Consider the following 25,717-nt stretch of genomic DNA (forward strand, 5'->3'; position numbering starts at 1 on the left):
CACACGGAAGTTCCCAGGCTAAGAGGTGAGTCGGAGCTACAGCTGCCCGCCTACACCACAGCCACAGCAACGTGGGATCCGGGACTCGTCTGCCATTTACACCATCGCTCACAGCAACACCAGATCCTTAACCCACTGAGGGGGGCCAGGGATTAAGTCTGCATCTTCATGGATACTGGTTGGGACTGTTACTGCTGAGCCACCATAGGAACTCCCTCTTTCCCCATTTTCAGTTGTAATTAATTTAAATGTAAATAGCCACATGTGGCTGGGGACTGCTGTATCGGTGAAGCTCCAGGACACACGTGCTTGTCCCACAGGGGACTTTGTTGTACTCACTACTGTGAGTCTAGAATGGTGTCTGGCAAAGAACAGGTGCTTGAGAAATATTTAAGTCAATGACTGAATCTTTACAACAAGCCAGTCAAGTATTGTTCCCATGTCCCAGGTGGGGTCACTGAGGCCCAGAGAAGTGATGAGACTTGACAGGGTTACCTAGGTAATAAGTAAATGATGAGTCCAGGATTTGGGCCCAGCTCTTCCTGACTTCAAGCCTAGATCCTCACCCCCTCTCCAGGGGTCTCCCTAAGCCTCTCCCTGTGCTGTGCTGTCACTTAGGGAACAAGAGGCAGCCCCTCCGGGCCCTTCCCTGTGCGCCTCCCTCACCTGCAGCTGCTCCATCGGCTCCACTGTCCTCCAGGTGTCCTGGTTTGGCCTCGCCCTTCCTTCTCACGAGGCAGCCCTTGTCCTCCCAGCACCTGGTGACAGAGTTCCCGAAGCCACAAACAAATGGACTGGAGATGAAAGTGCAGAAAGAGGAGTTCCTGTCACGGCTCAGCGGTTAACGAACCCGACTAGCATCCATGAGGACACGGGTTCGATCCCATCTCTTGGTGGGTTGAGGATCCGGCGTTGCTGTGAGCTGTGGTGTAGGTCACAGACGCGGCTTGGATGCAGTGATGCTGTGTGGGGTAGGCCAGCAGCTGCAGCTCTGAATGGACCCCTGGTCTGGGAACCTCCATATGCCACAGGTGCGGCCCTAAAGACACCCAAATACACACACACAAAGAGAAAATGCAGAAAGAAGAAAGGAGTGGGGCGGAGAGCGGATGAAGGGTCTGGGCTGCTGTGTGTGGACCTGGAGCAGGTAGAGGGGTGGGCAGCTGAGTGAGCCAAGAAAGAGGCAGAGACATTTTCTATGCTTTTATTTATGAAACGCTTGCTTATTGAACTGATACAAAGTTAGTGTCCGTAGCAGCTGTGGAGGGGGTTAGTGTGCATGCCCCCCTCCACCGGCAACCCTCCCCACCCTTGGGGGCTGAAGCCAGGAGTGGCTCCATCCTTTCCTCCACCTTGGCAATAATGAACGGGGAGAGGCCCTGGGGCACGGAGGGGGTTCCAGGGCTGGAGGACAGAGGACGGAGGGAGAGATGGGAAGGCCCAGGGCACAGCCTGCTGCTCCAGGAGTAGGAGGCAGGCCCCAGGCATCCAGGCAGGAGTCGTGCTTCTCCTTTGCAGCAGTGGTTCGAACTGGGCATCCATCGAGGAGAGTGAACTTCTCCGGGACCCTCTTCTGCCTCCCCAGCCCGGGGGGTGGGAGTCTCCTCTTTGGCTGCCTCTCGAAAAGGGTCCTCTGCGACATCTCTAGTCCCCCCCAGGGACCTGCCTCCCCCAGGTCTCAAAAGCACTGCCCTCAGTCCTGAGGGGCAGGGGGCAGGGAGCCAGATGCCATGGAGCCCAGGGACTGGTGGCTTCTCCCGGGCCAGAGCCGCGGCTATGTCCACACTTCTAAAGGGATCATGCCCTCCTTGCTCCCCCGGGGGGGCAGCAGAGACTCCTCCTCCAAGAACTTGAGGGGGAAGTGGACCAGGTGGCCCTGGACCTGGGTGAGTCCAGACCGGGCCAAGGGAGGGCTGACAGTGGCCAGGGGCTCCACGGCCACGTACTCCCGGAGCGCCCGCAGGGAGCGTGTGGCGTTGGATGGTAGGCAGCGGAAGATCTGTGGGTGGGGAGCATGGGAGCCAATAAAGCTTGGGGAGACTCTGCCACGGGTTCAAGCCCAACTGGGCTGGATGCCCCGACTCCCTACGCCATATCCCCCCCGCCGCCAGTGATCCTGAGCCACTGAAGCCCATGATGTGTCCCCAGATCCTCATCCTCTTCTGAGATGGGCTGTGTGTGGTGACTCCCCTCTGTCCCACCCTGGACAGGATCAACCATGAACTCCCCCTGCCGCTCCTGCCCCCGCCAGCCCCCTCTGCCCCCACCTGCTCATAGATATTGGCATTGCTCTCGGCTATGTCTTGCCACAGCTGGAAGAAGGCATCACAGACAGGGTCTCGGAGATCCAGGTCCGGTCGGGCATCTGCCCCCAGAATCGCGCTGCGGGAGAAAGTGAGGCTAGATTAAGATCCTTCAAGAACCCGATTACCAGAAAAGGTATGATGTCCCTCCCCAGGTCATTCAAAATCGACACAATGCTGAACAGTAAAGGAAGTGTAAACCAGTCCGACCAAACTTGAATTTGTCTCTACTTTGGTGACTATTTTGATGCTTTAAAAACTACTGATATTTTGGGAGTTCCCATCTTGGCTTGGCAGTTAACGAACCCGATGAGGATCCGTGAGGACGCAGGTTCGATCCCCGGCCCCGCTCACAGGGTTAAGGATCTGGCCTTGCTGTGAGATGTGGTGTAGGTTGCAAACGCGGCTCAGATCTCAAGTTGCTGTGGCTGTGGGGTAGGCTGGCGGCTGTAGCTCTGATTCGACCCCTAGCCTGGGAACCTCCCTATGCCATGGGTATGGCTCTAAAAAGACAAAAGACCAAAAAAAAAAGTTTACTTTTCTTAGAATATAGTTGACTGTTTCTCCTTTTTTGGTATCCCTGCTTTGCTGTTGTCCTAAACTGGATTAGCCTGCCTCTTGGGAAATCCAGTACTGCCTCCAAGCAATCCTCACACCTGCTCAAGAGGCAGACTCTCCCTGCTTCCCACCTCCCTCCATCACCTTGCAGCACCCCAGCCCGGCTCTACCTGAAGCAGTGCTTCCGCAAACTCAAGGCAAACCTGCCCGCCTGATATTCCACTCCGTCCATGAGGGATGGCTCCATCTCCGTGTCCTCGATCAGCACGGCCAGCTCACTGTCTCTCTTCCCCAGCAAGCTCCGGTCATTGATGTTTGCTGAGCCTGGGGTGGGTGCAGGATACTCTGTGTCCTCCTGAGCCCATGGGGACCCCCCCACCCCCACCCCATCAGCTCTACCCCAGCACCAGCCTTCTTCTTCTTCTTTTCTTTTTTCTTTTTGTCTTTTTAGGGCCACACCCTCGGCATATGGAAGTTCCCAGGCTAGGGGTTGAATCAGAGCTATAGCTGCCGGCCACAGCCACAGTCACAACAACAGGGGGTCCGAGCAGTGTCTGCGGCCTACACCACAGCTCATGGCAATGCTGGATCCTTAACCCACTGAGCGAGGCCAGGGATTGAACCCACATCCTCATGGATGCTAGTTGGGTTCACTACTGCTGAGGCATGATGGGAACTCCGAGCCTTCTTTTCTTTTTTTCCTTTTTGGCTGCCCCGTGGCATGTGGAGTTCCCAGGCCAGGGATCAGATCCAAGCCACAGTTGTGACCTTTGCAGCTACAGCTGCTAGGGATACTTAACCCACTATGCCAGGCCAGGGATCGAACCTGAGTCCCAGCACTTCAGAGAGGCCACCGATCCCATTGCACCACAAGGGAATGCCCAACATGCCTTCTTTTGCCCCACCCCCCATTCCTAATTAGGCCTCAGCTGCTGTCTCCATCCCCCGACTCCATCCCGTTGCCCCTGGCAGGGCCCTGCTCCACTTCTCCCCAGCCTCGGCTTGCTGCGGGGGGCCCCAGATCCAGCACTGACCAATGATGACTCTCCGGTCATCGGCAATGAGCATCTTGCTGTGGATATAGATGAGCTCTGAGACTGGGTGCCCGCCCAGCTCTCCGTGTGTGCGAAGCCCACAGATGGAAATATAGTCCCGCCATGCTGTCCCCACTGTGAGAGATGGGGGGAGGGGGGAGGTGAGAGGTGCCCCCGGGGTGCAGGTGGAGCCCTGTACCATCCACCCCCTCACTTCAGAAGCCCTCGAGAGCCCAGTCTATATACTTCTCCCTGCCTGAGGGGCAGCCTCCTTCCCTCTGCCCCCGGGTCTCCAGCTCTTCAATCGCCCCCTCCCCCGGGGATCCAGACCTTGAACCCCCAACCTCCAGCACTCACTAGCTGCTTTGAGGCGATGGAGGACTGAATACTCCCCACGACACAGGGTCCTGAGGGAAAAGAATAGGTGACGGAGGTCGAGACTGGGGGAGCGGATGGGGGCTTTAAGGGGAAAGGTAGACCTCGAAAGTCCAGGAGGAGGGGAGCCAGGATAGGGGCACAAGTAGGATGGGGCTGTGGAGAGGCGGCGTGTGGCGGGATGCGGGGGTCACCTGTAGGTAAAGTGCAGAATGGCCTGGATGGAGTTACCACCACCTGTGGAGATGTCGCCCTCAAACCCTGGGAGCAGGGGCAAAAGCACGTAGACGCGGAAGCACTGCCCCTGCCTGGGGAGGGGTGGAGTCAGAGTTGTGATCCATGCCCGCCTCCCCGCAAGCTCCACCCCTCCTGTCGGGGTAGGCCACGCCCACACCCCCCAGGCTCCACCTTACTTGTGAGCCTTTAGGATTCGGTCCACAATTTCATCGCCCACCTTGTTCAGAACCGTCCGCCCATCTGAGCAGCTAATGAAGAACTGATTCTGGGGCAGGGACCCAAGAGAGACCTCAGCAGTCTGGTCCTGGCGCCTGCCCTCCGCTCCCCGCTGCCTTTCCCACGCCTAGGCTGCAGGCCCCCGGCCCCAGGCTTCCTCAAGGACTGGTCCCACGGACAGTCTAAGCCTCCCTCCTGGGACGTCCCCTCTGTTCTCGGCCCCACCCTCACCCCGTCAGACCTCAATGTAGAGGAAGTGCTGGCTCTCCCTGATGGTGTGCAGGTAGCCATTGAGGATGGAGGCCTCCAAAGTCCCCGCTGACCAGCGGTCCACCGACCGCAAGACCTGCGGGGACGGGGAATACGATGTGGTGGGTGACCCTGGGAGAGGAGGGCTCTGCGGGGGTGCTCTCGGGTCAGGGAGAGGGGGCTGGGGCAGCGGGCTGAAGTCGGAGCCTCACCTGCACGGTGGCGCACTGCCCTCCCGGCAGCACGAAGGGGAGCTGGTTTGCGGTGCTGATGGACTTGGGCAGCAGGTAGGGGTACATGGGTGTCTTGTACTTGGCCTTTGTAGTCTGCAGCAGAGGGATGGCAGGGTCAGCGGAGGTGGCAAGCTGCCTCTGGCTCCCTCCCAACCTCCGCCCCCGCAGGAGGGAGCCAGCACCTTGGTGAAATTCCAGCGCTGGATAAAGTGCCGGGCAAGGTCCCGGGCAGGTGGACCATGGACTACCACCCCGACGTCCCGCCATGGCATCCGGGGTGTGGTCTCCCTGTCAATGAAATCTGAGGGTCCCGGGAGAGTCAGCAGAGGGGCCAGGGATGGTCTCTCGGGGACACTCGGGGCAGGGAGGAGGAGGCACTGACCAGAGGGGAGGCCGCATTACCCTGGACCCAGCTCAGCCCATCCTCAGTCCCAGCCCTCGGGGGCTTTGGAGAGGGACCCTTACCTTCAAAAGGCCGATCCAGCTGCACCCAGTCCTTAGTGATAAGATTGCTGTAGTCCTTGCCCAGCCAGAAGAGTTGGTTATGGGAGAGGTCTGGGGTGTCTGCAGAGTCTGAGCTCGAGGTGGGAGGCTGTAGGGGGAACACACCCAAGCCCAGGGCAGGGAGAAGTCATGGGGCCATGCAGAGCCAGGCCAGAGAGAAGAAAGGAGCACTGGAAGACTGGGAGACAGAGAGACACAGCGAGTAAGAAGGAAGCAGAGGCTTTGATTCCCAGGCCCTCCCCTTCAGCTGCATTTGAAGTCCCTAGAGGAACGGGGGGCGGGGGGGCTGGAAATGGGGAGGGGACTGGGTCATAGTATCTGCAAAGCAGGTGCTTGGGGGTCCCAGAAAGGCCAAGGAACCCTGAGTGTGGGCTTGGAATGATTGAGGGGAAAGGCTGAAGCCAGGAAGGGGTGGGGTGTAGGTTTAGGGTTAGCTGGGACTGGGGGAGCCCAGGAAGGCCTTGGAGGGGTTACCTTGGGGGCAGTTGACTCTGAGGAGTCCCCAAGGTCGGTCAGTCTGTAGTGTAGATCATCCCAGCGGCCATAGGCGAGGTCCAGCCCCCCCAAGAAGGCCACTACTTGGTCCACCACCAGGAGCTTCTCATGATGGGCCCACAATGTCACCTGGTCTGGGTGGCGCATCACCTAGACCAGGTATGGGTGGTGGGGTGGAAGAAGGCAGAGGAGGTGTGTGCGAAGGAAGAGTGGAAGGATGAGCCATCCAGGGAAGGGGCAGGCTGAGGGGAGGGGAAGTGTGACGGGGGGGGGGGGGGCTGTAGGGGAGGGGTCTCTGAGGGCCATGAGTCACCTTTATGTTGGGGTGCAGCAGCATCAGAGCCCTCTTGCTATAGCCACTGTTGATGCCCAAGGCTAACTCCACTTCCTTGAACAGCAGTACGGATACCTGGACACCCTCCTCCTGGTGGTCAGTGAGGGAATCAGATCCTGATGCCTCTCGGAATGACTGGTGTCCACCCTCCCAAACCCTTCCCCTCGCTCAGGATTCCTGTATGTTCTTCCACGGCGCCTGGGGATCCTCAGTGCCCTGCCGCTTACAGCCTGCTGTCATGCTTACAGCCAACTTCGATGGAATACCATCCATCGGCTCACCCACTCGTCCATCCACCTACCCACCCAGCTACCTAGAATGATTTTCATCCATCTTCCCAAAGATTTACTCCTCCCTTATCTACCGTCTATCATTCATCCATCTAGCCACCTACTCTGCTATTGATCCACCTTCCCAACCTCTTATCCTTCCATCTCTCTCCCTTTCCATCCTCTCTCCATCACCCGCCAATCCTTCCTCTTATCCATCAACATCTATGGATGCCTGCAACATAGCAGACATACTGTGCCTTGGATTGGAGCTAGTGATATCCATCAGCCCAGGGAGAGAGACAGACATGTACCCCCCCCAGGTAACACAATAGATGTTTGGGTACCAGGAGGAAAGTCTATACCAGGCAGAGGAGGGGCAAGAACAGGGAGGTGTCAGTTGCTCTTAGGGAAGAGGAAGAGATGATGTCTGCCAGACACTGAGCCAGGATGGGCACATTTCCACCTCCTCAAGTTTCAGATTCCCTACCTTCCCCATGTGCAACCCCCTCTGATCAGCCTCCACCCACAGGCAGCCCCTCACCACACCTTCCGTCCAACCTGACCACTCTCCTCACCGCCTTCTTCTTGAGCATAACGTCCAGTCTCCAGTCATCGGAATGGGCTGGACGCTTCAGGTAAATCTCAGGACTCAACCTGGGATTCAGGGCAGGGGGTGAGGGCAAGCTAAGCTCCCGACAGTAGTCACTCCTCCCCTTCCCTCTTTTTCTGACCCATGAGCGGATCTGTCACCGGCCCTATCCTACCCCGGCTTGCTCGGGCTTTCCCCCCCCACTCACCACCAGTCTGTGATGAAAATCTCTTCTTGAGCTCGCAGGATGGCATCAGCCACAGCAGCAAAGTAACCTGCCCCATTCACAAACCTGGGGGGGAGGCCAAGCCAAGGAGGTCAGAGGAGTCAGAAGCCAGAAAGCTCTGGAGAGCGAAGACCGGAGGACAGTCATGGGTCAGAGGTGACAGCAGGGTCAAAGACCAAGAGTGATCAGAGAGGTGTCAGACGGTATCAGATCTATCAAAGTGGGATAGATTTGCCATTATGAGCTAAATAAAATTACAAATCACAACAGATACAATACACTAAAGAAAATGACTGAAGATTGGGAGAATTAATACATCATATATAAAGAGTTCCAAGAAAACAACAATGAAAAGACATACAAGCCAACTGGACAAAGAATAAGAACTGACGGTTCACAGGGGAAATTAAAATGGCCAATCATAGGAAAAGATGTTCAATTTCATCACCAAACAAGGAAATTGATATTAAAATGAAACAACACTTTTAAAATTCACTAGATTTCCAAAATTTCAAACTGCAGCTAACATTCAATATTAGCACATGAGGAAGTGAGCACTCTCACAGACTGTGAGACCATACTTTGGTTTTATACCCTTTTGAGAGAACAATTTGGCACCACCTATCAGACTATTAAATGCATATGCCCCCTAATACCATTAAATGTACTTAGTAATTCTATATCTAGGAAGACATTCTATTAAACACTTAGAAAAACTGTGTTCAGTGCAGCATCGTTTATAAGAGAGAAAGCGAGAAATAATGTAAATACCTAATCTCTAACACATGCATTAAGTGAAAAAAATAAAACAGAAGAGAGTACATGATCTCATTTATGTTAAAACAAAAACTCACATGCATGCATGAGCATGCGGCAATATGCAAGCGAAGATCTTAGAGAACAAATATCAAACTATTGCCAGGATTACTTTTGGGGAGAAATGGGATTGTTGGGAGGGGGTGTAGGAGAGAAGTAACTGCTGGGGGGGGGTAAAGGCTTGTGGAATGAATTTTAATTTTCCACTTAATGTGTTTCTGTATTGTTTGACTTTTAAGAACTAACAATCCCATACGCTGGTTAAGAGCAGGGTCTTTACCCAGATTGCCTGGACTTGAATCCTGGTTCCACTGCTACAAGGTGTGTGACCTTAACTCCCCCTTGCCTCAGTTTTCTTTAAAAAAATTTTTTTTAACTCAATGAAATTTTTTTTTCTTGATTTTTAGGGCTGCTCTCGTGGCATATGGAGGATCCCAGGCTAGGGGTCCAATCAGAGTTGTAGCCGCCGGGCTACACCACAGCCACGGCAATGCCCGATCCTTAACCCACTGAGCGAGACCCAGGATGGAACCCGTGTCCTCATGGATCCTAGTCAGGTTTGTTAACCGCTGAGCCACAAAGGGAACTCCCAACTCAATGAATTTGATTACATTTATAGTTGTACAACGATCATCACAACCCAATTTGACAGCATTTCCATCCCCCCCCATCCCACCCCCCCCCCCGCCCGCCTCATTTGGAAACCATAAGTTTTTCAAAGTCCGTGAGTCAGTATCTGTTCTGCGAAGAGGTTCCTTGTGTCCTTTTTTAAGATTACACACATAAGCGATATTTTCTTTTTCTTTTCTCTTTTGTCTTTTTAGGGCTGCACCCATGGCATACAGAGGTTCCCAGGCTAGGGGGCAAATCAGAGCTGCAACTGCTGGCCACAGCCACACCGCCACAAAGCCAGATCCATCCCGAGTTTGTGACCTACACCACAGTTCCTGACAACACTGGATCCTCAGCCCACTTAGCCACGCCAGGGATCGAACCTGTGTTCTCCTGGATACCAGTCAAGTTCTTAACCCTCTGAGCCACAACAGGACTCCTCAGTTTTCTCATCTGTAGAGGGGTGATAACAACTGTACCTCCTCTTGGGGTTGTTGTGAGGATTCATTAAGTTCACAAATATAAAAACCTCAGAACAGTTTCTGGTTCATACTGAGTGCTGCATGAGTACCAGCTATGATCAGTTCTATGTTTAAAAATAAATCTCTTGGTTCCCAGTGGTGCAGCAGGTTAAGGATCTGGTATTGTCACGGCTGTGGCTCTGGTTACTGCTGCGGCAAGGGTTCGATCCCCCAGCTGGGAATTTCCACATGCCGCAGGCATGTCCAAACACATAAACAGACAAACAAACATCTCAACACCACCTCCAAGAAAAAAACAGTATCCATGACTCCCCTCTGCCTAAGATAAAGGTTAACTTCTTCAGCTTAGCAGGAGAGGCAGTGATCAGCCCTGCTGACCTCCAGACGCTTCTCTGGTCACTGCTCCTAGCGCTACGACAACAGTCTTTGTGGTTCCCAAACACCCCAGATTATTTCTAGCTGCTGACAGCCCTTCTCTATCTTCTTTATCTTGCTAAGGTGAACCTCAGGGTTACTGCCTTCTGGAATCCAGTCCTGGCATGCTCTGCCTCCTCTTAGCTTGGTACCCTGTATCTACCACCAGCATGGCAAATTCCCATTGTTTTGTGATTGACTCACCTACTGCATCTTAGCCCTGCCGCTGGACCTGGCACATAGCTGGTGCTTAGAAAGTGTTTAATAAATGGCGAATAGATCAGGCAGATTTGAGATCTTTGAGAAGAGAGAAGATCAGCGTGGTCAAAGGAGGTTAAAAAGTCACAGGACAAATCAAAACTACTGTGAGGTGCCACCTTACACCGGCCAGAATGGCCATCATCAAAAAAGTCTACAAACAGTAGGAAGTTCCCAACATGGTGCTGCGTAAACGAATCCAACTAGTAACCATGATGTTGTGGGTTCAATCCCTGGCCTCACTCTGTAGTTAAGGATCCAGCATTGCCGTGCGCTGTGAAGTAGGCTGGCAGCTGTGGCTCCAATTCAACCCCTTGACTGGGAATTTCCATGCGCTGTGGATGCGGCCCTAAAAAGCAAAAAAAAAAAAAAAAAAGGCTACAAACAATAAAGGCTGGAGAGGGTTTAGAGAAAAGGGAACCCTCTTACAATGTTGATGGGAACGTAAATTGATGCAACTGCTATGGAAGACGGTGTGAAGCTTCCTCAAAAAACTAAAATAGAACTCCTCAATTCCCCGCGTGGTGCAGTGGAAACAAATCCGACTAGGAACGATGAGGTTGCGGGTTCAATCTCTGGCCTCGCTCAGTGGGTTAGGGATCCAGTGTTGCCATGAGCTGTGGTGTGGGTGTCAGAAGCAGCTCAGATCTGGTGTTGCTGTGGCTGTGGTGTAGACTGGCAGCTACAGCTCCAATTAGACCCTTAGCCTGGGAACTTCCATATGCCATGGGTGCAGCCCTAAAAAGACAAAAAAAAAAAAAAAAAAGAACTACCATATGATCCAGCAATCTCACTCCTGGGCATCTATCTGGAGAAAATCATGACTTGAAAAGATATATCTACCCCCATGTTCACTGCAGCACTAGTCACAATAGCCAAGACATGGAAGCAACCTAAATGTCCATCGCCAGAGGAGTGGATAAAGAAGATGTGGTACATATATACAATGGAATATTACTCAGCCATAAAAAAAATAATGAAATAATGGTGTTTGCAGCCAACATGGATGGACCTAGAAATTGTCATACTAAGTGAAGTTAGTCAGACAGTGAAAGACAAACATCATATGATATCACTTATATGTGGAATCTAACAAAAGGATACAAACGAATTTATTTGCAGAACAGAAACAGACTCAAAGACTTTGAAAAACTTATGGTTATCAAAGTGGACAGATGAGGGGAAGGGTGGGTTGGACTGGGGGTTTGTGATGCAAGTGTTCTAAAATTGGGTTGTGATGCTGGCTGTACAACAATAAAGATAATAAAAGTAATTTTTAAAAAAAAGGTCACAGGAGGTCAGAGAGGTCAGAGATGACCAAGGATGGGGTTCAGAAAGGTCAGCGTGGTTAAAGAGGTCAGGGGTCAGGGAGATTTGAGAAGTCAAAGGGGAAGGTTATTCAGGTCAGAAGGGGTTACAGGAGATAAAAAGGATCCAGGACTCAGAGAACACCAAAGGGCTCCAAAAGGCCACAGAGAAGTTCAGAAAGGATGTCAGTGTCTCACCACCGGGCCAGGGTCCCAGGCCGGGGTGGAGCGTAGCTCTCATGTCGGTGTAGCTGGATGAAGTCTCTGCCGGGGCCCTGGGCCAGCTCAGTGATCTCTTGGGCCCACCACCGCGCCTGCCGGTAGCTACTGCACTTGAGAATCAGGGACCTGGACAATGAGACGGACCACAACCCTCACCCTCCATGGCTCTGGCCTGGCCCCCAATCCCCCCTTTAGCTATTACCTCTTCCCCACCTCCTCCCTTAGTCCCTGCCTGACTCCACAGGAACAGGGCATAGATCTGCCGTATTCCCAGGTGGGTCTCTGGCACTTAATTTTGTGCCAGCCACTCAGGTTTGTTGAATGAATAAATGAAGGAAGGGAGTGCCCTTTCTTTGTTTCTTTTATTCCCCGCTCTCTCTCTCTTTTTTTTTTTTTAAGCTTTTGAAGGCCACCAGCCTACACCACAGCCACAGCAATGCCAGATCTGAGCCACGTCTGTGACCTACACTGCAGCTCACGGCAACCCCGGATGCTTAACCCACTAAGTGAGGCCAGGGATCGAACACGCATCCTCATGGATGCCAGTCGGGTTTGGGTTCGTAACTGGCTGAGCCACAATGGGAACTCCCCGAGTGCCCTTTCTTTTACACCAAGAGTCCCTCCTGCAAGCTTACACTGAACCCCCTTTCTCTGGGTCCAGCCTCTAGGAGCAGTCCTGAGTGTCCAGCTAGAACCTTTCTCTGGTTCCGAATCATGGCCTTAGGGCCCCAGGCTGGCTCTTCACTCAGCAGGTTTCTGTCCACACCAGGGGGGGCCATACCTGTGAGAGGTATCGATCCGGACCCCGTGCCGTGCCTCTGTGCTCCTTTTCCCCACCTGCACCTCAAAGCCAGGGTCGAAGAGCTGAACAAAGGAGATGGCGCCGGTCTCGAGGCACATGTACAGCAGGAAGGAGTCCTTCACCACCAGCCACCTGGAGCGGAAGAGCTCCGACCATCCCTCCGTGCCCTTGGGGTCCCTTCCACCACCCCCACCCACGGCCCAGCTGCTCTGCTCAGGCCTCACCTCTTGGACCAGCGGTAACACACTTGGTCTCGGCCACAGCAGGTGAGGCCAGGAACGCGGTGGCCACCTGAGCGCTTCCGGATCACCCCCTCCCTGCGGGGAAGACCCGGAAGAGATGCTGAATGGGGGGGATCCAGACCCCCAGTCTACCCTGCGCTGCATCCCCTATTCTCAGGCCAGGAGGGAATCCATCCAGAGGCGGCTGGGGAAGGGGTGTCAGACACTCACAGTCCTTTGGATCCAAGGTCTGGGATAAAGGACAGCTGACTGACTTCCAGGAACTCTGTCTGCAGCGGAAGAAAAAGGCTCGGAGGAGACACTCATCGTCAGCCCCTCAAACCCAACCGACCCTGGTCCCCGTCATCCCGTGCCATCTCAAAAGACCCAGCCCCCCCAGCCCCTGGAGCTCACCATGGCGCGGTAGTTGCGGTAGAAAGACATGGTCAGGAGGCAGTTGAGGTAATTCTCCAGGTATTTCTGAAGTAGGGATGGGAGACAGAGACGGATGGGACCAGGACCATTTGCACCCCAAACGCCTTCCCAGAGGACCTCCTGTCCAGTCCCACCTGTTTGCTGGATGCATGTCTGGTGGAGCCCTCAGGACCTGCTCGGGGTAAAGAGGGCATCTCTCTGGCAGCCACCTCTCGGTCTGGAGAATAGGCAACGGCAAAGCTGTGGAAAGGATGGCGCGATGAGAGTGGGGAGCTGGGTGCCTGGGTCCCTGAAGCCCTGAAGAGGGGGTTCAGGGGGAGGCCTAGAGGCCGGCAGAAGGAATGCCCCCTACCCTGAGAAGGGAGGCAGAAAAAGGTTCAGGAGGTTGCCAAGGGCATTTCGGGCATCCAGCCCAGCTGGGATGTTGGCCCAGAACCATGGACAGGGTGAGCTGAACAGGGAAGGTTTCCTGGTGACCTGGGTCAAAGGAGGGGACCCAGGGGCCAGAGGTGGGGGAGGAAAGTAGCTGGGGAAAAAAAAATGGTTGTGGCTTGGGGATGAGGCAGGCAGAAGGCAGTGACGGGGGTTGGGGGCTGGCAGCCCGGGCTGCCCGAGGTGAGAGGCACTTGCCCTTCCCAGGAGGCAGTCTGGTCCCCCCTCACCGAGCCAGTGGGAGCAGACTCATCAAGACTTTGTGTCTCAGGAGGTCCCGATGCAGCTCTTGGAAATGACGGAACTTCTTCTTGGTTGTCCAGGTAAAGTCGCCGTGAGTCAAGCGGACAGAATAGAGGGTGCAGGTTCCCACCTGGGGGGGAGTGAGGAACTGAATGCTCATTCCCTGGATGGGTGGCAGCCCCCCACTCCGACCAGCCCTCCCCTGCCCCCTCCAGCCACCTTGGATCCACTGGTGTATCTTTCAGTGCCCACCACCTGGGCTATGACAGGGACCCCAGGGGCAAACACCAGGGGGTGCATTTTCAGGGGCTGGAGGTCGTAGATGGCCAGAAAGGGGTGCATCCGGTCAGCTGGCAGGAAAGAAAGCAGAAGAATGTGGACCCAGGAGGTCTCAGCGCCCTCCTCCTCCTCTCCTCCGGGGCTGTCGTCGGGGTGTACCTGGGTCCTCTCCCTCCCTCAGAGTGTCCATCTCATCCCGCTCCATCTGTAACTGGCTGGAGTCCAGGTCATCCCCAGACGGGAAGAGGCTCTCGGGGGTCGCCGCCATCCTAGCAATACGGGGAAGCTTCAGGAAGGCGATCTGCTCTGCAGAACCCTGTCTCCCATCCCATCTCACGGTCCTCCATCTCCCGCCGGTCCCTCATTTCCCCCCACCCGGCTCCCGCTGACACCCATCCTCTCCCTGATTATGGCCCATCGGTCTGCAACGCATCTAATCTCCATCCCTTATCTCGATCCTTCATCCAGAATCCCTGAGCTCTGCCTCCAGTCCCATAACCAGCGTGCCGAGGAACACCCGGCCAGGCCCCAAAGGAAGGCACAGCAGAAGCCAGGGGAGGGACCCCGGGGGTTGCAAAGGGCCCGGAACCGCCGGGATTCCAGCCAGGCCAAGCCAGCTGGAAGAAGGGGTCCAGGCGGGAATGAGGAAGTTACGTGTCCCCGCCCGGGAGGGAAACCCCGAAATCTGAGCACGGGGCTGAGTCCGGAGGCCCCGAAGCCAGGACCCACTCCCGTTCCCGCCCTGTTTCCCGGGCCCGGGACCTCCGCGGCGCCCCCTCCCAGGTCCCCTCACCCGGGCAGCCGGAGCCGGCGAGGGCGCGGCTTCGCAAGCAGAGGGAGCGGTGCAGAGCCGGAGCGGGAACCCACACCCCAGCGGGCCGGGGCGGGGCGGGCGCTCAGGGCCTGCCCCCGGGGGCGGGCCGGCCTCCGGCCTCACCTCCGCGGGATTCTCGTCCGGCCTGTCCCGCCCCCGCCGCCCTCGGCCCGCCCCGGCGTCCTGCGCGCTACCGGGGACTGGGGGCCGCCCTCTGCGCCTCGGGATCGCGCAGCAGGCTCCGTGCATCCGCGCGGCTCTGTCCACCCGGCTGTCCCGCGCCATCGATCTGCACGTGCCGGGCCGCAGCCCTGTGGGCGCTCGGCGCTGCGCACCCTCCTCCGCGCGGGCGCGGGCCCCCCGGGTCCCCTCCGGCCGCCCATCCCGCCTGGGCCTCTGGCTGGACTCGCTTTGCAGAAGCGACCGGAGAAATGCCCGGGCCGGCCCAGCTGGCATTTGCAGATGGAAGGAATGATGGAAGCCTTGAGGACTGGTGGCCACTAGTTCATTAACGTACGCAAGTTTTCTTTCATTCATTCCTTATTGCACGCTTGCTCTGCGCCAGACACTGGGCGTACAATAGTGAACAAGACTCACAGCACCTGGTCTTCTGGAACTTACCGAAGAGCAAACAGGAAAACAGGCTATTTTTCAGGTTACAAAAGACAAAATATTTCATTTTTTTAAAAGTAGATTTATCTCTTCTAGGTGGAGGAATGGGTTGATGGATATTTCTTGATAGACATTTGGGTTGTATCTAGTTTTTGTCTATATGACTACAGCTGTTATAAACATTCCTGGGTAAATCTTTGTGTAGATATGTCTTCATTTCTCTTGGGTAAATAGCTAGGAGAGGAGTTGCTGGGTCATATAATTGTATTTTAACTTTTTAAGAAATGGCGAAACTCATTTGATTCCTAATTGTACACATTTAAAATATAGAGACGGTGAAGAAAGTGTCAAACGAAGACTATTTTTTTTTTTCTTTCTAGGGCTGTACCCATGACATGTGGAAGTTCCCAGGCTGAGGGTCTAATCAGAACTATAGCTGTGGGCCTACACCACAGCCACAGCAACACAGGATCTGAGCCAGGTCTGTGACCTTTGCTGCAGCTCATGGCAATGCTGGATCCTTAACCCACTGAGAGGGGGCCAGGGATTGAACCTGAGTCCTCATGGATACTAGTTGGGTTTGTTACCACTGAGCCACAACTAGGAACTCCAGGGCTATTTTTAAGTCGCCATTAAAAAGCACTTTTTGGAGTTCCCGTCGTGGTGCAGTGGTTAACGAATCCGACTAGGAAGCATGAGGTTGCAGGTTCAGTCCCTGCCCTTGCTCAGTGGGTTAAGGATCCGGCGTTGCCGTGAGCTGTGGTGTAGGTTGCAGATGCGGCTCGGATCCCGCGTTGCTGTGGCTCTGGCGTAGGCCGGTGGCTACAGCTCCGATTGGACCCCTAGCCTGGGAATCTCCGTATGCCGCGGGAGCGGCCCAAGAAATAGCAAAAAGACTAAATAAATAAATAAATAAATAAGCACTTTTTTTGGAGTTCCCATCGTGGCACAGTGGTTAACAAATCTGACTGGGAACCATGAGGTTGCAGGTTCGATTTCTGGCCCTGCTTGTGGGGTAAGAATCCGGCATTGCAGTGAGCTGTGGTGTAGGTCGAAGACGCAGCTCAGATGTAGCATTGCTGTGGCTGTGACATAGGCTGGCCCACTACAGCTCTGATTAGACCCCTAGCCTGGGAACTTCCATGTGCCGAGGGAACGGCCCTAGAAAAGGCATAAAAGACATGCCCTCAGTGGCCTGTGGAAATTCCTGAGCCAGGGATCGAACCCATGCCATGAAGTTACGCAAGCCCCTGCAATGACAATGCCAGATCCTTAACCTGCTGTGTCACAAAAGAACTCCGAAAGAAAATAACTTTCCAAGTAAATGAAATATTTTAAAATGGGGGGATTGCCAAACTGTTTTCCAAATGGTTGTTTTGTTTTAAGTTTCCAGAATCTATGTATGCTGGTTCCAGCTGTTAGGCTGCATGATCAATATTTGATATTTTTAATCTTTTTAGAGCTACCCATGCTAATTAGTGTAAAATAGTACCTCGTTGTAGTTAGTGTTTCCCTGATTAATGATTGACCATGTTTTGGGTGCTTATCGACCATTTGTATCTCTTTTGTTAAGTGTTCAATTCTTGCCCCGATTTTTTTTTTTTTTTTTTTGCTTTTTAGGGCCGCACCCTCAACATATGTAAGTTCCCAGGCTAGGGGTCGAATCAGAGCTGCAACTGTCAGCCTATGCCATAGCCACAGCAACATGGGATCCGAGCCGAGTCTGGGACCTGCACCACGTTTCACGACAATGCTAAATCCTCAAGCCACTGATTGAGGCTAGGGATTGAAATTGAATCCTCATGGATACTAGTCGGATTCGCTTCTGTTGCACCACGATGGGAACTCTCACTGATTTAAAACAACAAAAACATTATTTGTCTTATTATTGTCAGAGTTATTTATATATTTTGGATGGGAACTCTCACTGATTTAAAACAACAAAAACATTATTTGTCTTATTATTGTCAGAGTTATTTATATATTTTGGATGCAAATCATTCATCCGGCATTTACATTGCAAATATTTTCGCCCAGAATGTGGCTTGTTTTTTTAAAAAATAAAGATGCCCCTAGCCACAGCAATTAGACAAACAAAAGAAATAAAAGGCATCCATATAGGGAGAGAAGAGATATGGAAACAACCCAAATGTCCATCAACAGATGATTGGATTAAGAAGATATGGTATATATACACAATGGAATACTACTCAGCCATAAAAAAGAATGACATAATGCCATTTGCAGCAACTTGGATGGAAGTAGAGAATCTCATACTGAGTGAAATGAGTCAGAAAGACAAAGACAAATACCATATGATATCACTCATAACTGGAATCTAATATCCAGCACGAATGAACATCTCCACAGAAAAGAAAATCATGGACTTGGAAAATAGACTTGTGGCTGCCCAATGGGAGAGGGAGGGAGTGGGAGGGATCGGGAGCCTGGGGTTATCAGATATAACTTAGAATAGCTTTACAAGGAGATCCTGCTGAGTAGCATTGAGAACTATGTCTAGATACTCATATTGCAACAGAACAAAGGGTGGGGGAAAAATGTATACATGTAAGGATAACTTGATCCCCTTGCTGTACAGTGGGGAAAAAAAAAGAAAAAGATGCCTTTTGGAGTTCCCTTCATGGCTCAGTCAGTGGTTAGCGAACCCAACTAGAATCCATGAGGACTAAGGTTTGATCCCTGGCTTTGCTCAGTGGGTTAAGGATCTGGTGTTGGTGTGAGCTTGGTAGATCCAGGCAGATTCGGCTTGGATCCTGAGTTGCTGTGGCTGTGGTGTAGGCCAGCAGCTACAGCTCGGATTCAACCCCCAGCCTAGGAACCTTCATATGCTGTGGCTGCCGCCCTAAAATAGGAAAAAAAAAAAAAAAAGTTGTGGTGTTTCGACACCTCTGTGAATATAGTAAAAACCACTGAGTTGTAGACCTTAGAGAGTGAATTTTAGGGAATATGAATTATTTCTCGATAAAGTTGTTACTGCAAAAAACACAATCTGTTAATACCTACAACTCGTGAATTTCAAAACCTTTGTGCTTACAAGAAGCCAGACGCAAAAGAGTAGTACTATATGCTTTCATGCATATAAAGTTCTAGAATAGCAAAACCAATCCACAGTAATGGCAATCAGACCAGGAGTTGCCTGTGGCAGGGAGTGGAGAAAAAGAGGGACAGTCAAGGGCACACAGGAACTTGATAATGGAAATGTCCTATATCTTGATTGGGTGGTGATTACATGGGTGTATGCGCTTGTCAAAACTCACAGAGCTGTACACTAAGATGTGTGCATTAAATTGTACTTTGCTTCAATAAAGATAATTTAAAAAAACAAACAGTTCTCTTGTGGTGCAGCAGGTTAAGGATCCAGCGTTGTCGCTACTGTGGCTTGGGTCACTGCTGTGGGGTGAGTTCAATCCCCGGCCTGAGGACAGAGTCAGCAGCGGTTCCAAGCTTTCCCACATCCTGACACCCTTAGGGAGTGATAAGATTGCATCCAGGAAGCTCTATGGGAGGGCATGGAGAGTCTTGGTTGGCAGGCTCTGGCTGCCCCGTAGCTGGCTGAGGACATCCATGCCTGCCCGGAACATGCTTGCGAAGCTCAACGTGGGGTAAACAGGCGTGGACTCTGGTCAGACTGATGAGGGTGCGGGAGAGTTCCTGCTCTTCTGACAACTGCCTGTGTGACCTTGGGCAAGTTACCTAATCCCTCAGTGCCTCTGATTCCTCATCTGTGCAATCAGGATAATAATACTTCTTGAAAAGATCACTGATACAGTTAAATAAGATAATGCGTCAAAGTCCCTAGAATCTACCTGGCACAGCGTAATTATTTACAACTACCTTCATAAATAGTAAAGTTTCTTGTTCTAAAAAAATAGACTTTTCTCGGCATTCCCGTCGTGGCTCTGCAGTTAAGGAATCTGACTAGCATCCATGAGGATGCGGGTTCAATCCCTGGCCTCACTCAGTGGGTTAGGGATTCGGCGTTGCCGTGAGCTGTGGTGTAGGTTGCAGACATGGCTCAGATCCTGCATGGCTGTGGCTGTGGCTGTGTCGTAGGCCGGCAGCTACAGTTCCAATTAGACCCCGAGCCTAGAACCTCCATATGCCATGGGTGCGGCCCCCTCCAAAAAAAAAAACAAAAAATAGGCTATTCTTAAAATTTTTCATCATAGAGATTCTAAATACAAGTGAATCTCATTCTGAAATACACATGACTCCCAAGCAGGGTCCAGCCTGGCATCACGTTGTCTGGCATGGCTGGCATGGCTGCCATGAATTTTCACTGCATCTGTCTGTCCTGGCATCTCTGTTTCTACCACACCACCCCTCCCAGTCTTCTCCCTGCTTCTCCATGGGCATCAGAGACAACCCCCAAATAAGGGGGCACAAAAGGAGAGGTGTTTCAGTGGGGGATTCCCCCCTCCCCCCTCCCTCTTTTTCCCCTTCCATCTCCTGGCGCCTGTAATCACCGGGCGGTCTGAGGCTAAGTGGTAGTTTTGCCCACAGCGGAGGGGCTTGGAAACCACACCCCTCCAGGGGCCCTCCTGGCCTTCACAGCATCCTGGACTCCTCCATTGTTGCGATGGGTCTGAAGGGGGCATGGTGTTTCCCATGGTGTGGGTGCCGGAGACAGCGGGGGACTGAAAGAGGAGCAGGTATGGGGGAGAGGTATGGCGGGGGGCTGCCAGGCAGACAAACTACACTGGGGAGAAAGGTAAATGCTCAAACCAGTGAAGGGAAAAAGATGTCTCCCTGGGCGGGAGGTGGATCTCTGACTTGGCCACAGGACCAGCTAAACACTTTGCAGGGCCCAGTACAAAATGGGGAAGGGGAGTCCCCTTATTAAAAATTATGAAGGAGTTCCCATCATGGCTCAGTGGAAATGAATCCGACTTGGAACCATGAGATTGCAGGTTCAATCCCTGGCCTCACTTAGTGGGTTAAGGATCTGGTGTTGCCATAAGCTGTGGGGTAGGTTGCAGGCATGGCTCAGATATGGTGTTGCTGTGGCTGTGGTGTAGGCCAGCAGTTACAGCTCTCATTAGACCCCTAGACCTCCGTATGCTATGGGTGCTGCCCTAAAGAGGAAAAAAAAAAAAAAAAAAAAGTAATCCTAGGAGTTCCTCTTGTGGCTCAGTGGGTTAAGGACCCGATGTGGTCAATGAGGATTCCAGTTCCATCCCTCGCCTTGCTCAGTGAATTAAGGATCTGATGTGGCCCTAAGCTGTGGGAGGCTCATAGATATGGCTCACATCTGGTGTTGCTGTGGCTGTGGCAAAGGCTGGCTGCTGTAGCTCCGATTCGACCCCTAGCCCAGGAATGTCCATATGCCACAGTTGTGGCTGTTAAAAAAAAAAAAAAAAAAATTAAGAGGACTTTCAAGACGGTGACAGCAGAGCAGTACACCAGCATGGGGGCCCTTCGGAGTGTGGCCCCCTGTGCAAATGCACAGATCATGGGCCAGCCTTTTTGCTGAGGTCCCCTCTCCCTCTCTCTGCTGCAGCTAGCGACACTCACCCCCCAGACCCCCAGATGTCTTCCCCAGCCTCTTTCATCCTCCCGACCCACAACTCCCTTCTTCCTCCTCCAATCTCCTGTTTAGGCCTCGATCCAGCAGCCCCTCCGGAGCCAGATCCCAGCCCAGCTGCAGCCCCCGTCACAGCTGAGGGAGGGATACCGTCCCCCGGGCCTGGCGCCTACTTCAGCAGGAAAGCCAGACTCTCCTTCCGCCACCAGCTGCATGACATAGCATCGGCCAACGACTCCACCATGTGAAGGGGACAACCAGGGGCTGAACTCCCAGGAGGCTTTGGTGACCCCAGCGTCCAGCTCCCCTAAGTTCCTCATGGCCTTATTAAATACGTTCAGAGTTGCCGAGTGTTGTGTGTAGCTGTGTGTGTTTGGAGAGCAGGGAGCAGATGGGGACCCTGTGTTACAGGGCTGAGGTGGGAAGTGCAGCACAGGGTCGGGGTGGGGATGCGGGTGTGGCAAACAGGAGGCAGCTGAGCTCAGGCAGGGCCCAGGGGTGCCCACTGGAAGTAGGTTTGCTGAAGTCAAGCCTCAGGGTCGAGTGAGGTGAGAGGAGCAGTCCGGAGAGGTGGAGGGGGAGGGGGTGGGCCCAACAGCAGGCAGGGTGGGGCGCGAACTCATTCAGGAAATATCGAGGGTCCACTCCCTGCCAGGCTCTGAGAATATATCAGTGACTCAAACACAAAGAATTCCCTCTTCTTGGAGTTCCCATCGTGGCTCAGTGGTTAACGAATCCGACTAGGAAGCATGAGGTTGCGGGTTCAATCCCTGGCCTTGCTCAGTGGGTTAGGGATCCAATGTTGCCGAGAGCTGTGGCGTAGGTTGCAGACGCAGCTCAGATCCCACGTTGCTGTGGCTCTGGCGTAGGCCAGCGGCTACAGCTTCGATTCGACCCCCAGCCTGGGAATCTCCATATGCCGAGGGAGCGGCCCTAGAAAAGACAAAAAGACAAAAAAAAAAATTCCCTTTTCTTACTGAATTTACTTTCTAGCAGGGGAGGCAGACAATAACATGAGCTAGTGATAAGAACTGCTAGGAGGAAGATGAAACAGGTAATGTGAGAGCAGGGTGGAGGAGGGCGGTGGTTCTTAAAATTCAGGTGGTCGGGAGAGGCCTTTCTGTGGAGGGATGGAGCGTTCTCAGGAGGTGCTGATGGGCTGTGTGGAGCACAGGAGAAGAGATGCCTTGAGATAGGGAGGACCGAGAGAACAGGTTTTGCAGAAAATCAAAAGTTCTGCATAGGTGGAGTTCCTGTTGTGGCACAGTGGAAATGAACCCGACTAGGATCCACGAGGACATGGGTTCAATCCCTGGCCTCCCTCAGTGGGTTAAGGATCCAGTGCTACTGTGAACTGTGATGTAGATTGCAGATGCGGCTCAGACCTGGCGTTGCTGTGGCTGGGGTGTTGGGCGATTGGCTACAGCTCCAATTCGACCCCTGGCCTGGGACCCTCCATATGACGCTAGTGTGACCCTAAAAAAAGCAAAAAAAAAAAAAAAGTTCTGCATTGGTTATTTTAAGTTTGAGGTACACATGTCTGGGGTCAGAGATCCTTCTCCCTGCTACCCGTCTTAGGAAGCCCCTTCGAAATCCTCCAGGGAAGGATCACATTCTAGAAGGAGGCTTTCAAATGTGGCTTCCACTGTTCCCTTGACCACAGACTGGAAAAACGTATTATTAGGACAAGACTGTCAGTCGCTGTCAGTGGACACCACTGAGGTCTTTAGGACCCTGGCTGCAGCGGGGACAGCCTTGCAGGGGCCAGAGTCCACTCTCAGTCCCATCTGAGGGGCTGAAGGCTGAGCTTCCATCACACTCCCTGTGGGAATGGTGGCTTCTGGGGCTGACCCACAGTACTCCTAGGGGCCACCCTCTCCCACTCAATGTCAATCTGAGAGTCCACCATTTCCTCCTAAAAGCCAAAGACTGCTGCTTCTGACAAGATGAGGTGACAGAGGTGAGCCTGGAGAGAGGGGACCACAAGCCTGTGTCAGAGATGTGGAGTCCTCTGGCCTTAGGGCCAGTAGCCTCCCATGATTTCAGGCAGGAGGCAGGCTGGGGGGAAGTGACTCCTTTCTCCATCAGAACTGAGTTCCACCTTGGGTTTGAACAAGGAAGGGGAGTGGGTGGATTTTGGGGAGCTCCCACATCAGCCACATTAGTGTCACAGGAACTTGGCTATAATATAGTGTGGGAGATGGTGGCCTGGAGAAGGGTCCCCTCCAGCTTCTTCAGGGCGGTGGTTTGTACAAAGAGGAGTGAGCCAGACAAGTTCAGGCTTGAGGTCAAGAAAAGAACCCCAAAGCACACGGATTCCCACTGACAAACTGTTTATTGAATTTTGCATTAGTAGGGGGTGTCTCTTATTGTAGCTTAGAATCCCAAGATTCAGGGAGGAGGTAAAGTGGCAATGGTGAATTTGGGAATCTGGTCTCCCAAAAGTACCTGTCGCTCGACCCCTGATTCTGCAATGGCTGCTAAGCGGATCACCCCTCCGCTGGAGCCGTCCCGCTCCATGGCCAAAGCAAGAGCTGTGGAGAAAAGAAGAAAGTTGGGTCTGAGTCAGATGCTGGGATCATGGCAAGGAAAGAGAACCTCTGACCTGGTTTGGCTGTGACTGATGCTTCCAGACCCAGAAGTTCAAGTTCTCACCATTGGCAGTGAACTGCAGACACTCTTCCTTGGTCATGCCTTCCCGGTAGGTAGCATCCACATAGCCGTAGATATAGGAGCTCCCAGAGCCGCCAATGGCAAAGGCCTGTCTCACCATCATACCTCCCATGGGCACTGAGTACACCTGTCGGAAGGAGGGAGAACAGTGTCACCATGTGTACCCTCCCTGCAACTCGTCTGGGTTCACCTGTCCATTGTGGGATTGGTGTGTGAAGAATTAAAGAGTAAGAGAAGCAGAGATTGGAAAGAGAACTAGAAAATAGCCGAAGTGGGGAGAGAATTAAAGGCATGGCTCCAGGACTCTGGGGGTGGTGGTATCTGACCTGCCCCCCTTCTTGGGGGTCCCAGCCCGCAACGATGATTCCTGCCATCAGGTCTTCCCGGTATCGGTAACACATCTCCTTAAAGAGGCTGGCTGCCGTGTGCACCAGTGGAGGTTCATTCAGCTCAATGCTAGCAGGTGAAGGGAGTCACAGGGAAGCTGGTGTCAGGACCTGGGAGTCCTTTTTGCTCCTCAGGCCCCAATTCCTTTCACATACTTGCTCCTTCCCTGCCCTACAAGTACCTGTGGAAACCAAGCTGATACGTGACTGCATCAGCTACTGCCTGGGTATCAGCTGCTGAGCCTGAGCGGCAGCAGAAAATACGGTCGTGAATAGGAGTCAGCTTGTCAGTCACTCGATTGGCGATGTAGGACCTGCAGGATGGCAGAAGAGTGAGGGAAGGACCCCGCCTGTCTCCCCTCCTCCATCATTTACTACCCACTCCCTCAACAGAAATTCCAGCATTTCCTATTAGTTCCCATTTAAACTGAAGTAGGCTGGAGAACAAGCTTTTGCAAACCCCCAAAGATGACGAGAACTACCAGGTGGTAGACACTGGAACAAATCCTTTTCTCCAGGGAGGGGAAAAAATCTCCTTTCCCACAGCAGTTCATGGAGGGTAAGAATGGACTGAGAAGCAAGGAAGGAAGGAAAAGTTGGGAAGACCTTTCATATATCTGTCCTGAGCTCACCCAGTGGTTGTTCTGGAGTCGGCTCCTAGAACCACGCCCCCATCAAATTGCACGGCCATGATAGTGGTCTGGGAAAAAGGAGAAAGGGGTGAGTCGGAGCCTCTCCATATCCTACAGCATTCGCAAACCTCAATGATCTGTATATTCAGTCTCAAGAGTACGGGAATGTCGTGCGCCACTAACTCATCATTAAATCCTCACGGGGCCCGCAGAATACCAGATTTCCAATCCTCAAATTCTCAAAGGCCCACCCTGGCCTTAAGCTTTCGTCCTGCATACTCCAGAATTCCTCCCATCACATCACTCCAGCATCCTTAAGATACCTCTGCCCCTGCTTAAGCACATCACACAGACCACCTCTCTCCCCTCCACCCAGTTCTCCCAACCCAGCCAGGTCTTATCCTTCCATCATTTCAAGCCTTGTGAGCATCTCCTGAACCCCGCGTCCTTGCTCACCCCGGTGGAGACTTCCCGGTTTTCCCAGTCGGGGGTAATGGCCTCAGGCCCCCAGGCTGGTGCCAGCCCGGCTCCCCGAGAAGCTACTAAGGTGGCCGCCATCTTCATCCTCCGTTACTGCCACAAAGCAACTGTCGTAAAGCGCTCTGTCACGCTCTTTAGTCGCGCTCTGAGGCCTTCTGGGAACGAAGCTACGCCTCGGTTGACGGCAGAAGGGAAAAGGAATGTTTTGCGACAGTGAGCGCTGAACGGGAGTGTCGCTGGCCAGCCGACTCAAACCCCTAGGAAACAAAACAAAACAAAACAAAACAAAAAGACACCTCAAACCATCTGCAAAGACTACTTTTCTACTGGTTACGCGGAACGGATATAGTTTACCTAAGTTGCAGTTCAAAGCTTATTCAAGATGGACTTGAGCGTCCCTGATTTAGGATGACCGAAGTATGTTGTC

General features: G+C 53.0%; 3 protein-coding genes across 4 annotated transcripts; 1 reads left to right on the plus strand and 2 right to left on the minus strand.

Annotated features, from left to right (window-relative positions):
- Positions 1-1,190: 1,190 nt before the first annotated feature.
- Positions 1,191-15,054, minus strand: PLD2 (phospholipase D2). The gene is made up of 25 exons (XM_047757689.1): positions 14,942-15,054; positions 14,308-14,417; positions 14,089-14,219; positions 13,857-13,999; positions 13,329-13,434; positions 13,174-13,239; positions 12,991-13,049; positions 12,763-12,855; positions 12,518-12,670; positions 11,713-11,862; positions 7,608-7,691; positions 7,386-7,464; positions 6,518-6,628; positions 6,184-6,354; positions 5,671-5,797; positions 5,388-5,506; positions 5,185-5,298; positions 4,965-5,069; positions 4,684-4,772; positions 4,465-4,578; positions 4,253-4,302; positions 3,896-4,030; positions 3,032-3,185; positions 2,268-2,382; positions 1,191-1,999 (listed from the first exon to the last, which is right to left on the minus strand). Exons 2-25 carry the CDS (start codon positions 14,414-14,416, stop codon positions 1,775-1,777), a joined length of 2,802 nt encoding a protein of 933 aa, XP_047613645.1. The 5' UTR covers position 14,417; positions 14,942-15,054; the 3' UTR covers positions 1,191-1,774.
- Positions 15,055-15,168: 114 nt separating this feature from the next.
- Positions 15,169-21,432, plus strand: C14H17orf114 (chromosome 14 C17orf114 homolog). 2 transcript variants are annotated; one of them, XR_007131865.1, is made up of 2 exons: positions 15,169-15,475; positions 21,195-21,257. XR_007131865.1 is itself a non-coding variant. In XM_047758005.1 (2 exons), exons 1-2 carry the CDS (start codon positions 20,175-20,177, stop codon positions 21,365-21,367), a joined length of 246 nt encoding a protein of 81 aa, XP_047613961.1. In that variant the 3' UTR covers positions 21,368-21,432. The 2 variants fall into 2 exon arrangements, 1 of the variants encoding a protein (XP_047613961.1); XM_047758005.1 differs by lacking the exon at positions 15,169-15,475 and adding an exon at positions 20,175-20,247 and having other exon boundaries at positions 21,195-21,432.
- Positions 21,433-23,435: 2,003 nt separating this feature from the next.
- On the minus strand, positions 23,436-25,489 carry PSMB6 (proteasome 20S subunit beta 6). The gene is made up of 6 exons (XM_047757271.1): positions 25,267-25,489; positions 24,811-24,878; positions 24,361-24,492; positions 24,119-24,248; positions 23,775-23,919; positions 23,436-23,653 (listed from the first exon to the last, which is right to left on the minus strand). The coding sequence occupies exons 1-6, from the start codon at positions 25,372-25,374 to the stop codon at positions 23,511-23,513; spliced, it is 726 nt and encodes a 241-aa protein (XP_047613227.1). The 5' UTR covers positions 25,375-25,489; the 3' UTR covers positions 23,436-23,510.
- Positions 25,490-25,717: the final 228 nt, after the last annotated feature.

The sequence above is a fragment of the Phacochoerus africanus genome, chromosome 14, assembly GCF_016906955.1.
Source record: "Phacochoerus africanus isolate WHEZ1 chromosome 14, ROS_Pafr_v1, whole genome shotgun sequence".
Taxonomy (NCBI): Eukaryota; Metazoa; Chordata; class Mammalia; order Artiodactyla; family Suidae; genus Phacochoerus; species Phacochoerus africanus.

What these genes read in the sequence shown, in the direction of transcription:
- PLD2 (XM_047757689.1), bottom strand. Translation starts at nt 14,416, where the DNA reads ATGGCGGCGACCCCCGAGAGCCTCTTCCCGTCTGGGGATGACCTGGAC. An exon ending in ATTCTGCACTTTACCTACAG is followed by an intron (nt 4,303 to 4,464) that starts GTGACCCCCGCA and finishes CTTTTCCCTCAG; the next exon opens with GACCCTGTGTCGTGGGGAGT. An exon ending in ATGCCAATATCTATGAGCAG is followed by an intron (nt 2,000 to 2,267) that starts GTGGGGGCAGAG and finishes CCCCACCCACAG; the next exon opens with ATCTTCCGCTGCCTACCATC.
- C14H17orf114 (XM_047758005.1), top strand. Translation starts at nt 20,175, where the DNA reads ATGGGTCTGAAGGGGGCATGGTGTTTCCCATGGTGTGGGTGCCGGAGA. An exon ending in GGGGACTGAAAGAGGAGCAG is followed by an intron (nt 20,248 to 21,194) that starts GTATGGGGGAGA and finishes TCTCCTGTTTAG; the next exon opens with GCCTCGATCCAGCAGCCCCT.
- PSMB6 (XM_047757271.1), bottom strand. Translation starts at nt 25,374, where the DNA reads ATGAAGATGGCGGCCACCTTAGTAGCTTCTCGGGGAGCCGGGCTGGCA. An exon ending in ACCGGGAAGTCTCCACCGGG is followed by an intron (nt 24,879 to 25,266) that starts GTGAGCAAGGAC and finishes CCTTTTTCCCAG; the next exon opens with ACCACTATCATGGCCGTGCA. An exon ending in GACTCCAGAACAACCACTGG is followed by an intron (nt 24,493 to 24,810) that starts GTGAGCTCAGGA and finishes GCCATCCTGCAG; the next exon opens with GTCCTACATCGCCAATCGAG.